This window comes from Peromyscus maniculatus, chromosome 3 (genome assembly GCF_049852395.1).
Source record: "Peromyscus maniculatus bairdii isolate BWxNUB_F1_BW_parent chromosome 3, HU_Pman_BW_mat_3.1, whole genome shotgun sequence".
In the NCBI taxonomy this organism is placed as follows: Eukaryota; Metazoa; Chordata; class Mammalia; order Rodentia; family Cricetidae; genus Peromyscus; species Peromyscus maniculatus.
This window is the reverse complement of record NC_134854.1, coordinates 162,649,129-162,661,726: the sequence shown is the minus strand read 5'-3', so window position 1 is coordinate 162,661,726 and position 12,598 is coordinate 162,649,129. Positions and strand designations below refer to the sequence as shown.

Here is a 12,598-nt window from a genome sequence, read left to right as displayed (position 1 = left end):
AAGTAAGTAGTAATAAAATTCGAAGTTCTAGGTAAGGAGAGCCGGAGGGAAGACAGCAGCAAGGTGCACACCGCCATGCGGTCTGCAGATGCTATGAGGGAAACTCCTGCTCATGTTTCTGCAGATGATGAAATAAGCATCCAGGCAGTGTAGAGTTTGGTCTAAAGGACAAGGGCTAAAGGGCTGGACTCCTGTCATGCTCAGCCTGTGCTCTGGCTGCCTGCCCCGCTGTGAACAGGCAGGTTTCACTGCGATTTGGGGGGGCGGGGGCGGGAGGGATGTGTCTTCATGGATTGTTACTGTGGGTATTGCCTTCTCTAGACCTGCCCCTAAAGGCAGCAAAGGAACTGAGCACTGTTCATCCAGCTGCGAGTTCATGTGACCTCACCTCGCTGCTTCGCCCTGCAGAGCAGATCCCAAGGCTGACACCTCTCAGCTTGTGCTCTGTGCTCACCTCCTGCAACCACAGTTAGCTGAAACAAGTCCCCAAAGGCACCAGAGGCTGGAAGAAGAATGCTCAGAGGCCGGTCCTTGTCTGTGACTTCCCTGAGTGGGCTCCCGGTGTGGGAAGCCGAAAGACTTCCTGTGGAAGACTTACTGCTTTTTGAAGTCTCTTGGGAGGTGACCAACAAAGGTTTGTACTACCCCTAACCCCGGCCTGTGCTGGGTGCGGAGGACACAGATTAGGAGCCGCAGGTGACCCCAGTGACAATGAACTGCCAGAGAGTGGGGCAACAGTGGATCTGGACATGCCTGTAGATCTCGTAGCCTTTTCTCAACAGGCAATGAAAGCATAAACCTACATATGAGCAAAGAGGGAGAGAATTGGAAAGGACAGTGGTGGCTGAATATACACATTTATGTTAAAATTTTAAAATAATGTCATGACAAAAATAGAAATTTAGAAGTTATCTTTTGTTGGAGCGTTTTCCCCTGGAAAAGTAAGCAATTCTTTTATTAGAGGAAAAGCTGTATGTGATCAAGGTCAATAAAAAACTTTAGCCCTTTATACTATACATGATTATATGAAAAATTCAATAAATGCTTCTAAAAATTCAAGATGAGATTAGATTATGTTTTAATTGAAATTGTGTTCTATTAAGAAGGATAAAATTAACCTTTCTCCAATGCTATGCTTATACAGAGAATACAAAATAAGGAAGAAAATAAAATTGGTTTAAAAAAATGCTTTTAACATGAAGTCAATCTAAATGATTTTTCTAATACAGATATTTATAAGACTGTATGGAAACTAATTCCTGTAGATTGATGTCTTCTAGTTTAGGGGTGCTGAGACAGGGGGTTGATGTTCAGTTGTGGCTGGCCTGGAACTCACAGAGATTCAAGTGCTGGGACTAGAGGTGTGTGCCATCTCACCTGGCTTAAAACTCTCAGTGGAATAGTAGCAGGTGACTGGATTTTGAAGGCTGAATTCCCCAAGATCATACAAAACCAGGCAGAGAGATGGGTGGGTGAATGGTACCAACAACCTTTGCAATTTGAAGATGGGAGCTGAGAATGAGGATTCCGTCTCTTCCTTGCCCTTGTTGAGAGTCAGTACAGTGTCAGAGTTAGAATTATATTTGCTGAGCCTGGTGAGATAATTAACCCAGTAAAATGCTGATCTTGCCAGCCTGAGGACCCAAGTTCTATCCCCAGAACTCATGTGAAAAATCTGGGTGTGGTGGCACATGCCTATTGTCCCAGGGCTGGAGAAGGGGGCACCAGTGGACCCCAGAGGCTTACTGGCCCATCAGCCTAGCAGACCTGCTAAGCTCCAGGGTGAGGGCCCCGGTTTCAAAAAGCAATGCCGGGAGGAACAGCCCTTTGTTGACCTCTGGCCTCCCTGTGTATACGCATATGCACTCACACGTGCACCCACAGGAACATGTACCCACACGTGCACCACGTGCACCATGTGCCACCCCCCCCCCACACACACATAGAGTTGTATTTGAACTCTGTCCTGGTTTCCACTTCATGGTGACTGTCCAAAGTTCTCTGGTACACATTTAGGAAATACGTGAAAGAAGGGTTAGCAGTGGGCGCTTCTGTTTAGAAATGCCCAGATGAAGCTCAGAGAATAGACTCCTCTTCCTCTGTATTAACAAGGAGGGGCAGAGAGAACCCCACCTTAGCGCAGAGAAGGGGGGTGTTATATCCACAGCTCTTTGAAAGCCCCCTCTCCAGTCACTAATTCATTCTCTCCAGTTTCTGAATAAGGCTGGGGCTCTTGGGAACTGGGCCACCTCTACTACACAGGAGCCTGGGTGTCCCTGGAGACAAGGATTTTCTCTGTGGAGTATGAGGGAAGTCAAGGAGAGAGCTTTTGGAGGGGGAGAGCTGGGGTGGTTAGTGCTGGGCGTCAGTCCTGAAGAGCCATGCACAGACCCCTGATGCCAGCAGGGCTCTTCTTTCCATTGAACAAACATGAATGGGGCCTTAGAGGAGATCACTCACGGGAGTTGGAGTCCCATGGGTCCTATGTGACATGCATGCAGATCTCTGGCTCTAGAGAGGTCCCTGGCATATAGAACTTGTTCAATTGGCTTTTTTATTTTTAAAAACATTTTTATTTATTTTTGTTTATATGTATGAATGTTTTGCCTGCATGTGCAGTAAAGGCCAGAAGAGGGTGTCTGTTCTCTTGGAATTGGAGTTACAGAGGGCTGTGAGCTGCCCTGTGAGAGCTGCAATTGTACCCAGGAAGAGCAGCAAATGTTCTTAACCACTGAGCCATCTCTCAGACCCTGTTAATTGGCTTTAAAAAATGCTATCTACTCATGTGGACATTTTCAGCATATATTTAATCAATCTAACTTCGTTAAGTTCTACTTAGATAAATAGTGATTCGAGCCATCCCTGACAACTTGTTGCTACTGTAGCTCCTTCTAAAAACCTAGCTTGAGGCTGTAGTCCTGTGCAGTTTGTGGCTGTGATATGAGGAATCTTAGAGTTCATGAACCTACCCCTCCCCACTTCATAGCTAAAAAGACACATGGGGGCAGGCACCCAGTGACTACACAAATGGTAGAGATGGGAAAAACACTTTTGTCGTTTCCAAATCCATATAACAACTAATCACAATGTCCACTGTCTAAGGAAATGCTCCACAGAAGAAAAAACTCTGACTGACTGTCAAATATCAGAGATTTTTTTAAGCTTTGGCAAAAACAAAAACAAAAACAAAAGAACTTTAGGATCTTTATACATCGGGTGCTTCATGAATAAAATGAATATACAGCATGCTCTGGCCATCCTACAGTGATCTGTGGCGAACAAGAAATGTATTCATAGCCAAGAAAACAGCACTTTTGAAAAAAAATGTTTCTTTTCTATTAGGTGTGTGTGTATGAGTGCTTGCCTGCATGTAGGTCACTGTACCATGTTCACGAAGTGTCCATGGAGGCCAGAAGAGGGCATCTGACCCTCTGTAAATGGGGTTATGGATGGTTGTGGGTGCTGGGAAATGAACAAGTGGTCTTATCCCCCGAGCCATCTCTCCAGCCCGACAAAAGACATTTGATGGGGGAAAAATAACTCTTCAGTGCCGGGATTTTCCAGTGAATAACACAAATGTGGGAAACACAGCATGTGAAGAAATTGCAGTTATCATATACTATGCTCAGGCCTCAAAACAATTATTCCTACTTGTCCACGCTATCCTCAAATGGTTGCTTTTTATTCATTCATCCGTTTATTATTACACCTCTCCAGCTACTGTTTGATAAGAAGCACCAAGTGTCTACTAGGTGTCAGGCACTGGGAGAATGGCCAGACAGTCTTGAACATTGCAGAATCTGTTCAGTCCTCTGAAGTGCACGGGCTTGCGGGAAGATGGTCATGACTGCATTTTGTCATCCAGTGTGATGGGTGTCAGGGCAGAAGAACAAGGTTGTGGGCTGTACCATGGGTTGGTAGTGAGGCTCCCAGCCCACTCTAGAGTTAATGGAAAGCTGTCTAGTGGAGAGACAGCTGTGCTGAGAGCTTCGGGATGAACCACAGTGGGGCAAAGACAAGTAAAGGAGGCAACAGTTCAGAGCGAGTGTTGTGTCTGAGAACCAGACTCCCCAAGACTCACGGTGTGCAGACCAAGATGCATAGTATGTCCTACTTACAGTCCTGAGGGAAAAGGCAGGGGTCTGTGGAGAGATGAGAGACTGGCCAGGACTAGACCGTGGAACTCCTGACAAACTATAACCTCATGGAGATAAACCTAAGATCCACAAATGACAGAAAATGTGCAATGTTTGTCATCCCGAGTCTGGTCAGTTTTCCTCATGATAATCTCCAACTGTATCAGATTACATCATTTGTCCTTCACTTCTAATGCATTTTTCATGAATTAAATTTGTTCTTTAACAATTCTGTACATGTATATTCTGTTTACTCTCACCCACCCATCATCCTCCCCTGTCCCTACAGGTCCCCTTCACATTCATGCCTTTTCTTGTTTTGCCACCACTGATTTTAACCAAGATTGTCTGTGTTTGGAAATGTCCACTGGGGACTGATGTGCTAGCTTTTTGGTACACAGCTGTAAGGGTTGATTTTTAAGACAGTCTCTCAGTGGCTGGATGAGGCTAGACTGTCTGGCTTCTGCCTGTCCACTTCTCCTGTGAGGATCGTGAGTCTGTGCCAACACCCTGCATATTGGTGCAGGCGAGGACCTCATGCTCACATAGCAAACTCTTTACTGACTGGGCCTTCTCCCCAGCCTAATGTAAGACTTTTTCTGAGATGAGGACCTGGTATTTATATCAGATTTCCAGATGGCTCAGGGATTGATGTAAGAACAACAGCTTATTTGAGAAATGTCTATTTAGGTTTGCTGCTCACCATATGGTGGTGATGATTCACTATTGAACTATATCAACCAAATTGACATTAAGTCTTTAGGAGACTAATAATCAGCAAACCGCATCTTGTACAAACCTCCACTTACTCCATCAGCTGCTTCTTTTGCTGGTTGCTGTGAGCTTAGTTGTTTGCTGTGCTCTGAGGGTCTCACCCACAACATCCTCATCTGTTCCACCGCTCTGAAGACTGTCCTCTGTGTTTCCTTCCAGTGGTTTCATATCTCAGTTTAAGTACTGGATTCATTTGGGATGGAGTTTTTGGGTGAATGGCCTAATTCCATTGTGGTTCTCACAGACACCTAAATTTGCCAGAATCATTCACTGACATAACAGCCTTTTCCCATCATGTGTTCTTTTCATCCTTGTCAGAAGGATACAGCTGTGTGGTTGAATATCTAGGCTTGCTATTCTATTCCATTGGTTCCCCTGTCTTCTGTTTTATTTAATTATTTATTTTGTTTTGTTTTTCAAGACAGCCATATGTGTGAATGTGTCCGTAGAGACTAGAAGAGGCTGTCTGAGCCTCTGGGGCTGTGGTTACAGGTGGTTGTGAGCAATTTGATGTGGGTGCTGGGAATCAAACTCGGGTCCTCTGGAAGAGCAGCTCTTAACTATTGAGCTGTCTCTCCAGACCCTGGCTTTATTGTTTTGTCTCAAGTTTACTTTGGCTATTGAAGATCTTTGTACTTGCATATGAATTTTGGGATTGTATTTTACATTTCTATAATAAATGGCATTGGAATTTCAAGATACTGAATTAAATAGTGTAGAGATTTTAACAATCTTGATTATTCCAATGTGTGAATATGGTGTATCTTTCTTTTCTGTTTTTTTTTTTTGTTTATTTTATTGATGTTTTATAGTTTTAATGGTATAGTTCTTCCACTTTTTTGGTTAAATTAATTGTTACGTGTTAAAGTTTTTATTGTATTGTACAGAGAAATGCTTTCTTGATTTCTTTACAAGTAAATTGCTTTTGGCATATGGAAATGTTACTCTTCTGTATGAGAACTTTGAATCCTGTAACTTTACTGATTTGTTAGTTCTAGTAGGGTTTTTTTTTTTTTACAAAGTTTTTGGGATTTCCTAGATATAAGATCATGTAATCTGCAAACAGCAACAATCTGACTTTCTTTTCTCCAGCTTGGAAACTGGTCATTTCTTCCTCGTGTCTTGCTGCTCTGGTGAGGTTCCTGTCACTAGATTGAATAGAAGTAGTGAATATTGGAGCATTTTCTTACCTAGATCTTACAGAGAGAACTTTCAGGCTTTCTGCCTGAGTGCAGTGTTACTGTGGGCACTCTCACCCTGACTTCAGCATTGCTAATGTACACATACTGAAATGTCACATACACCCCATAAAAATGTGACTATTTAGAAAATAGAAAGAAAAGCTGTGGCTCTGAAATTTGTAAGTCACTTGGATCCTTTTTGTTAGTCCAAAAGTGTATAGAAAACATGCACACACATATACATGCACTTATGCACACATGCACACACACACACATCCATACATATACTCACACACATGTGCATACATTCACACACATATACTCACACACATGCACACATACTTACACATTCACACCCCTCCACACAAACACAGAAGTTTAACCAGGGACAGCAAGGTGGCTCAGGAGATAAATGTGCCTGTAACTAAACTCAGTGACCTGAGTTCAATCCTTGGGACCCACAAGGTGGAAGGAGAGAACCAACGTATGCAAATTTTTTTCTCTGACCTTCGTACATGTGCTATGACACATATACCCGCCTTGTACATAAAAATAATAATGTAATTAAAAGTTTTTTTTTTTAAGAAAACTTACTCCCAAATTATCTCATTTAGCTCCTGTTTTCCATGTGGGTTTCTGAGACCACAACATAAAACATTCCATCGTCACATCTTCTGAAACCCAATGCTATTAATCTCTTCATGAAAGTGCTCATTTCCCCTTTATCTGTCTCCCCTCTGTGACTTCTAAAGGCCTATCAATTCGTTGCTCCATGTGGGTCTTGAGTTATGATCTTTCTCTGCTGCCTGGAGGTTGTGGAGTCAGACTGAGTTGGAATCCCAACTCAACCAACCCCATGTGATGACAGACTCATCACAAAGTCTCTCTGTGCCTCGGTTTACTCATATGTAAAATAAACAGGGATATTCCTATAGTGTTCTGTGAAACCTATGAGAAACACATCAAGTGACTTAGAATAGGCCCAGAATTTAACTCTTCAAAATATCTTAAATCCTGCCCTTTAAAAAAGTTAAGTGAAATGCTACTTTAAATAGTACAGTAATAAGTAGTAATTCATCTCTTGTATTACCAAGTGGAATAATAATGGGAAGCTTTCTCCTTCACAGTTGGGGGCATCTATACTGTGATTCAGACCAAGGCCAAAACAACAGCAGATGAATGGGGAGAAAACTACTTTCTAATAGGTCCGTATTTTGAGCATAATATGAAGACGCAAGTAGAACAGTGTGAGCCCATCAATGATGCTGTTAGAAGAGCCATGGACGCCATGAATAAACATGGATGCCAGGTAAAAGATCCCAATTGTCCCTTCCCTCTGTAACTCTCAATGAACAGTTGTCAGGAAGCAGACCACACACACCTTCCAGCAACTCACAAGAGAAGACAAGACCATCCACCTAGCTAGGGAAGAAGAGCAGGTTTAGAGAAAGGCAATGGTTGTTCTTATAGAGTGCATTTGAGGCACCTTGTGAAAGCTGAGATTTTCTAACAGGATAATGAGTGGGAGCCCCAGGAAGATTGACAGTTGAGACAGTTTAAAAAGTTGTACATAAATTGTGCCCGGAGTCACAGGCATTGGTGACATTATTCAGTAGTAGTTTACTGACTAAGAGTAAGCTTTGGCCCAAACTGTTTCTACAGTAGTTCCTTTTCTTTTGCTGTGATAGGGCTGGGGATGTAGTTCAATGTTAGAGTACTTGGCTAGCATGCATGAAACCATGGGGCCCTAGGTCAGAGCCTTACAACTGCACAAAGTAAAATAATATATTTTGTTGCTGTGATATCCTGACAAGAAGGAAGTTAGGGAATAAACATCTGTAATGCCAGTACCAGGGGATCCAACAGCCTTTTCTGACCTCCTTGAGAACCAGGCATACACAGCACACAAATATCCATTCAGGCAGAACTCCCAGACTAGCCACATGGTGGCAAACGCCTGTCCTCCCAGCACTTCATAGTCTAAAGTGGAAGGATCCCAGATTGGAAGCCAGACTGGATTACATAACAAGATGCTTCTCACATATGATATTAAACCCAGTATCTATGAACTCAGAGTCACAAGAAGGTGATAAGGGACAGAAAAGCAGAAATTGCATGATCCAGACACCCAATTTTCAAATTACCTCACTTAATGAGAACAGAATTTGGAGATGACACACAGATGAATGGGCGCTCCCTCCAGCTTCAATCTCAAACATCAGATGTTATCACTGCTCTTTGTGTGTAGCTTGATGTGTCAATCACACTTTTTGTCATGGTGACACGTATCTGAGAAACAATCCACAGGAGAAAATTATCTATTTTGGGTTCATGATTTTAGGCTGTGCTTAGCTGGCTTTGGGAATTTAGTGAGATGGAATATTATAGTGATAGAAATATGGGTTAGTGGTTGCTCAGCTCATAGTAGACACAAGCAAAGAGCAACAAGGAAAGGTTACAGGTGGATAAAATACCTTTCAAATGCCCCATATTCTTATAGCTACTTAGTTGTCAATTCATGAATGAATTCATCCATTGAGTCAGTTAGTACCTGTATGGTCCAAAAGCTAAAAGTTTTCTAAGATCTAAAACAAGAAACTTATGAAAACTTGACTATTTTTATGTAGCCTAGCATTAGCTATCTTAGCCAGCGTAATAAGACTAGAGACAGAAAGAAAGGGCATCTAAATTGAAAAGAAAAAGCCAAATTATCACTATTTTCAGATGGTATGGTTCTTATATATCAAAAACTAAAAAAAAAAAAAAAAAAAAAAAAAAAAAACAACTTCCAAAGACTTTTAACATATGAGCTTTTGTGGAATATTATTTTAACTAGGCAAAGATATGTTACATTTGTTTATGCTGCAGAATATTACTTTAACTGTATAAAGGTGTGTTGCATTTGCTTACACTGCATCTGTTTAATGATGTAAGGATGTGTGTTTAATTATGTAAAGATATGTCACATCTGTCTCACCTTGCCTGCCTAAGGCACCTGATTGGTCTAATAAAGAGCTGAATAGCGAATAGCTAGGCAAAGAAAGGATAGGCAGGGCCAGTGGGCAGAGAGAATAAACAGGAGGAAAAATCTAGGCTCAAAAAGAAAAAAAGAGAGAAGGAAGAGAGAATGAGGGACATACTGGGGCCAGAAGCCAGGCAGACGCCAGGCAGCCAGACACAGAGAAGCAGTGAAAGGACGAGGTACAGAAGGAAGAAAGATAACAAGCCCTGAGGAGAAGTAGACAAAGAGAAACAGGTTAATTTAAATTAAAAGAGCTATCCAGAAACATGCCAAGCTAGAATGAGCATTCAAAATTAATAATAAGTCTCTGTGTCATAATTTGGAAGCTGGTTGGTGGCACAAAAGAAAAAGTCTGATACATGAGCTTTATCTTTGAGGAAACATTTCACATTAACACTTGGTCTGCCATTATTCTTTGTCTTAATTTCTTTGTTGTGGCTGTGATAAAATTCTCTGACAAGAGTAAGGGAGAATGGGCATATTTGATTTGCAATTATAGAGGGATATAGTCCATCAGAGCAGGGAAGATGTGGCAGCAGACAGGACAGGCTATAAAAATTCAAGACCTTCCTTTAGTGATGCTCCACCTCCTAAAAGTTCCACAACCTCCCTAAACAGTACAAACAGCTGGGGCCACATGTTCAAACTAATGACCCTGTAGAGGACAGTTCACATTCAGATCACAACCCTCTCCAAATCATGTTTGCTTCTTCTAAACCCAAATACACATTCTTCTCTTATGTTGTGCTTATAAGACAATGGCCATGTTTTCCTTCCATATCAGGTGTATTTTGGAAGATGGCTGATAGAAGGGAGTCCCTACGTGGTGCTCTTTGACATAAGCTCTTCAGCATGGAACCTGGACAGGTGGAAGGGTGACTTCTGGGAAGCATGTGGTGTTGGCATCCCTCACCATGACCGAGAAGCCAACGACATGCTTATATTTGGGTCTTTAACTGCCTGGTTCTTAAAAGAGGTACGGTTTGCTATATAGTGATAGGACAGAGGGCAGCCCACTGAGGATCCAGCAATGACCTAAAAATTTGGAGATAATGCTTCTTTTGATTGTCATAATGCATTTTTAAAGGGATTGCAAGGAAATACTTAGCCATTCCTCAATTATGTGCCAACCTTTGCAACCGAATAGTAATATTTATTACTATTTATCTCAGGTAACATTTAAATGAAATTGTGTATATAAAACATCTAGCTATATTGCCTGCGTATATATATGATGTGCAAACTATATGTATAAAAGAGATATAATTCATGAAAAATACATATAAATTCTAGACAGCAGGAAAGACTTGAAACATTCCATTTTGTCTATGTATGAGTGCAGGTGCACTTACAGTGACTTCTTGATATTTCTATTCACTAAGGGCTGAAGTGGCCTCAGCAGCTACCCAGGAGCCTTAGCAACAGATTAATCCAGAGGTACACAGAGGAAGAACACTGGAAGCCAGTTTGTTAAATGAGCCCAGCCTCTATTCTCTTTCCTTCTCAAAGTACAGTAGTAGGATCTCTGTGCATGCCTCTCTTCACCTCCAGATAGTTATACCTAACACAAAAGTCAGATCTTAAGGAAGGGGACCCCTAGTGAGGAGGGGAGCTAAGGGCATAGTATTGTGATGGTGCTCCCCTTAACAGATCTGTCTGATGAGGTCCTATCCAATACTCATCAAGGGCTGACTGGAGAAGGTGGGCAGGCAGCTTCTTAGTGGTAGTAGATGGGAAGACGTTAGGGATATGGAAAAAGTCTGCCATAATGACAGCTATGCAGTCCTGCGGCATCAGTAAGTGCCACCAACTCTTCCTCTATAACTCTGCCTGAGCCATAGCCCCAAGTTGGAGACCAGCCAACACTGTGTATGTGTTGTGCATATGTTTGGTGTAGGTGTGTAGGTGTGTGTGTGTGTGTGTGTGTGTGTGTGTGTGTGTGTGTGTGTGTATCTGGTGGGGGGGAATATTTATGTGTGCGTATGTATGTGGTGTATGTGGTAAATATGTGTTTGGTGAGGGGTGTATTTATGTGGGAAGGTATGTGTGCTGTGTGTGTGTGTTTGGTGTGGGGGTGTATTTGTGTGTTGTGTTTGTTGGGTGTATGTGATGTGCACATGCTGACTGTGAAGGTATATTTGTGTGTGTTTGGTGTGGTAGTGTATTTGTGTGTGCAGTGTGCATGTCTTTGGAGGAATATTTACATGCAGAGATTTGTGTGTGGTATATTTTTGAAAGAAGCTCATGTGAGCAGACTGGATTCCCTTGATTTCTTCAAAGGTATTACTTCTGTTATTGAGTTACTTACTCAATGAATATTACTATCTATTGCATGTTTATTCAAGTTATTAATAGTATAACTGATATTTATTATTTATTAATACTATTTGTATTTATTCTGTGGATACAAAAATAAATCTGACCCATTACTAAAAGGAAGGATTAAACATAAAAACATATGGACTTGACCAATGAGTCAGTGAATCCTACTTCCTCTTGCTAAGTCCACATGCTTCTTGTTTAGACCCCTTTGAGAGAGATACAATGTATACACCTCACATCTGTCCTTCTGCTGTGGGCAACGCTCAAGACCAAGCATCACTAATCACATTTCTAAAGGCTTTTCTCCTGATGCAGGTGACAGATCATGCAGACGGTAAACATGTCATTGCCCAATTCCATGAATGGCAGGCTGGAACTGGGCTAGTCCTTTCTCGTGCCAGGAAACTCCCCATCGCCACAATATTTACAACCCATGCCACACTACTTGGGCGGTATCTCTGTGCAGCAAATATTGACTTCTACAACCAGCTTGACAAGGTAAACCACCCACCAGCCCCGCTTGTCCCTTTCTTTCAGCTCACTGAAGCCCAAGGATGAAAGATATTGATCTCCACATTTCAGCTAACAATCACATGGCAGCAATGCCCTTTCAGCTAATCAAAATTCATGGAGCAGTTTCCCCTGGGTGAAGGAGGTAGAGAGAGTTTAACTTTGCTCAGAGTGCAGTGGAGTAGAGAGCCTGAGTTATGCTCCCTCTCTGAAGACATGGATCCAGATGGGCGTAATAGGAGGGAGACACTGTACTGCCAGGCATAAGATCTTGTTCCTCCCCAGATTCAAGGTCTGATGATTGGCAGGTAGATAACTGGGATCTTAGGTAGACCCCTAACCTGAGCCTTATCTCTTTATCCTCTACATGTTTTATTTATTGGAAAACACTTCAGGCAAATGCCTCAGCATCTTTCTGGAATTCTGAAGTGCACAGGTGAGGTGCTTACGGGGCCAGTGAGCAGATGTCACCAGACATGGTGGTGGGCACCTGATGGCTTATGCTTGCTCATTTTAGAGATTGCCCAATTCTGTGACCTCAGGTCACTCAGTTTTTATCTTTCTTCAATTTTCAGTTAAATTGGCATGATAAAGGTATATTCTCAATTTTAATTTCATTTATATGTCTGTGTGAGTGTATGCCAGATATGTAC

General features: G+C 42.1%; 1 protein-coding gene across 2 annotated transcripts in view; it reads left to right on the top strand.

Moving 5' to 3' along the window:
* Positions 1 to 257: 257 nt before the first annotated feature.
* The window catches only part of Gys2 (glycogen synthase 2), a 36,000-nt gene continuing 23,659 nt past the window's right edge, over positions 258 to 12,598 (top strand). Inside the window, exons 1-4 of one of the 2 annotated variants that reach the window (XM_076568223.1) lie at positions 258 to 634; positions 7,219 to 7,400; positions 9,898 to 10,089; positions 11,751 to 11,933. In XM_076568223.1, the coding sequence (XP_076424338.1) occupies positions 514 to 634; positions 7,219 to 7,400; positions 9,898 to 10,089; positions 11,751 to 11,933 (678 nt within the window). In that variant the 5' untranslated portion in view covers positions 258 to 513. The remainder of the gene's footprint in view (positions 635 to 7,218; positions 7,401 to 9,897; positions 10,090 to 11,750; positions 11,934 to 12,598) is intronic. The other variant, XM_076568222.1, reaches the window with a different exon arrangement.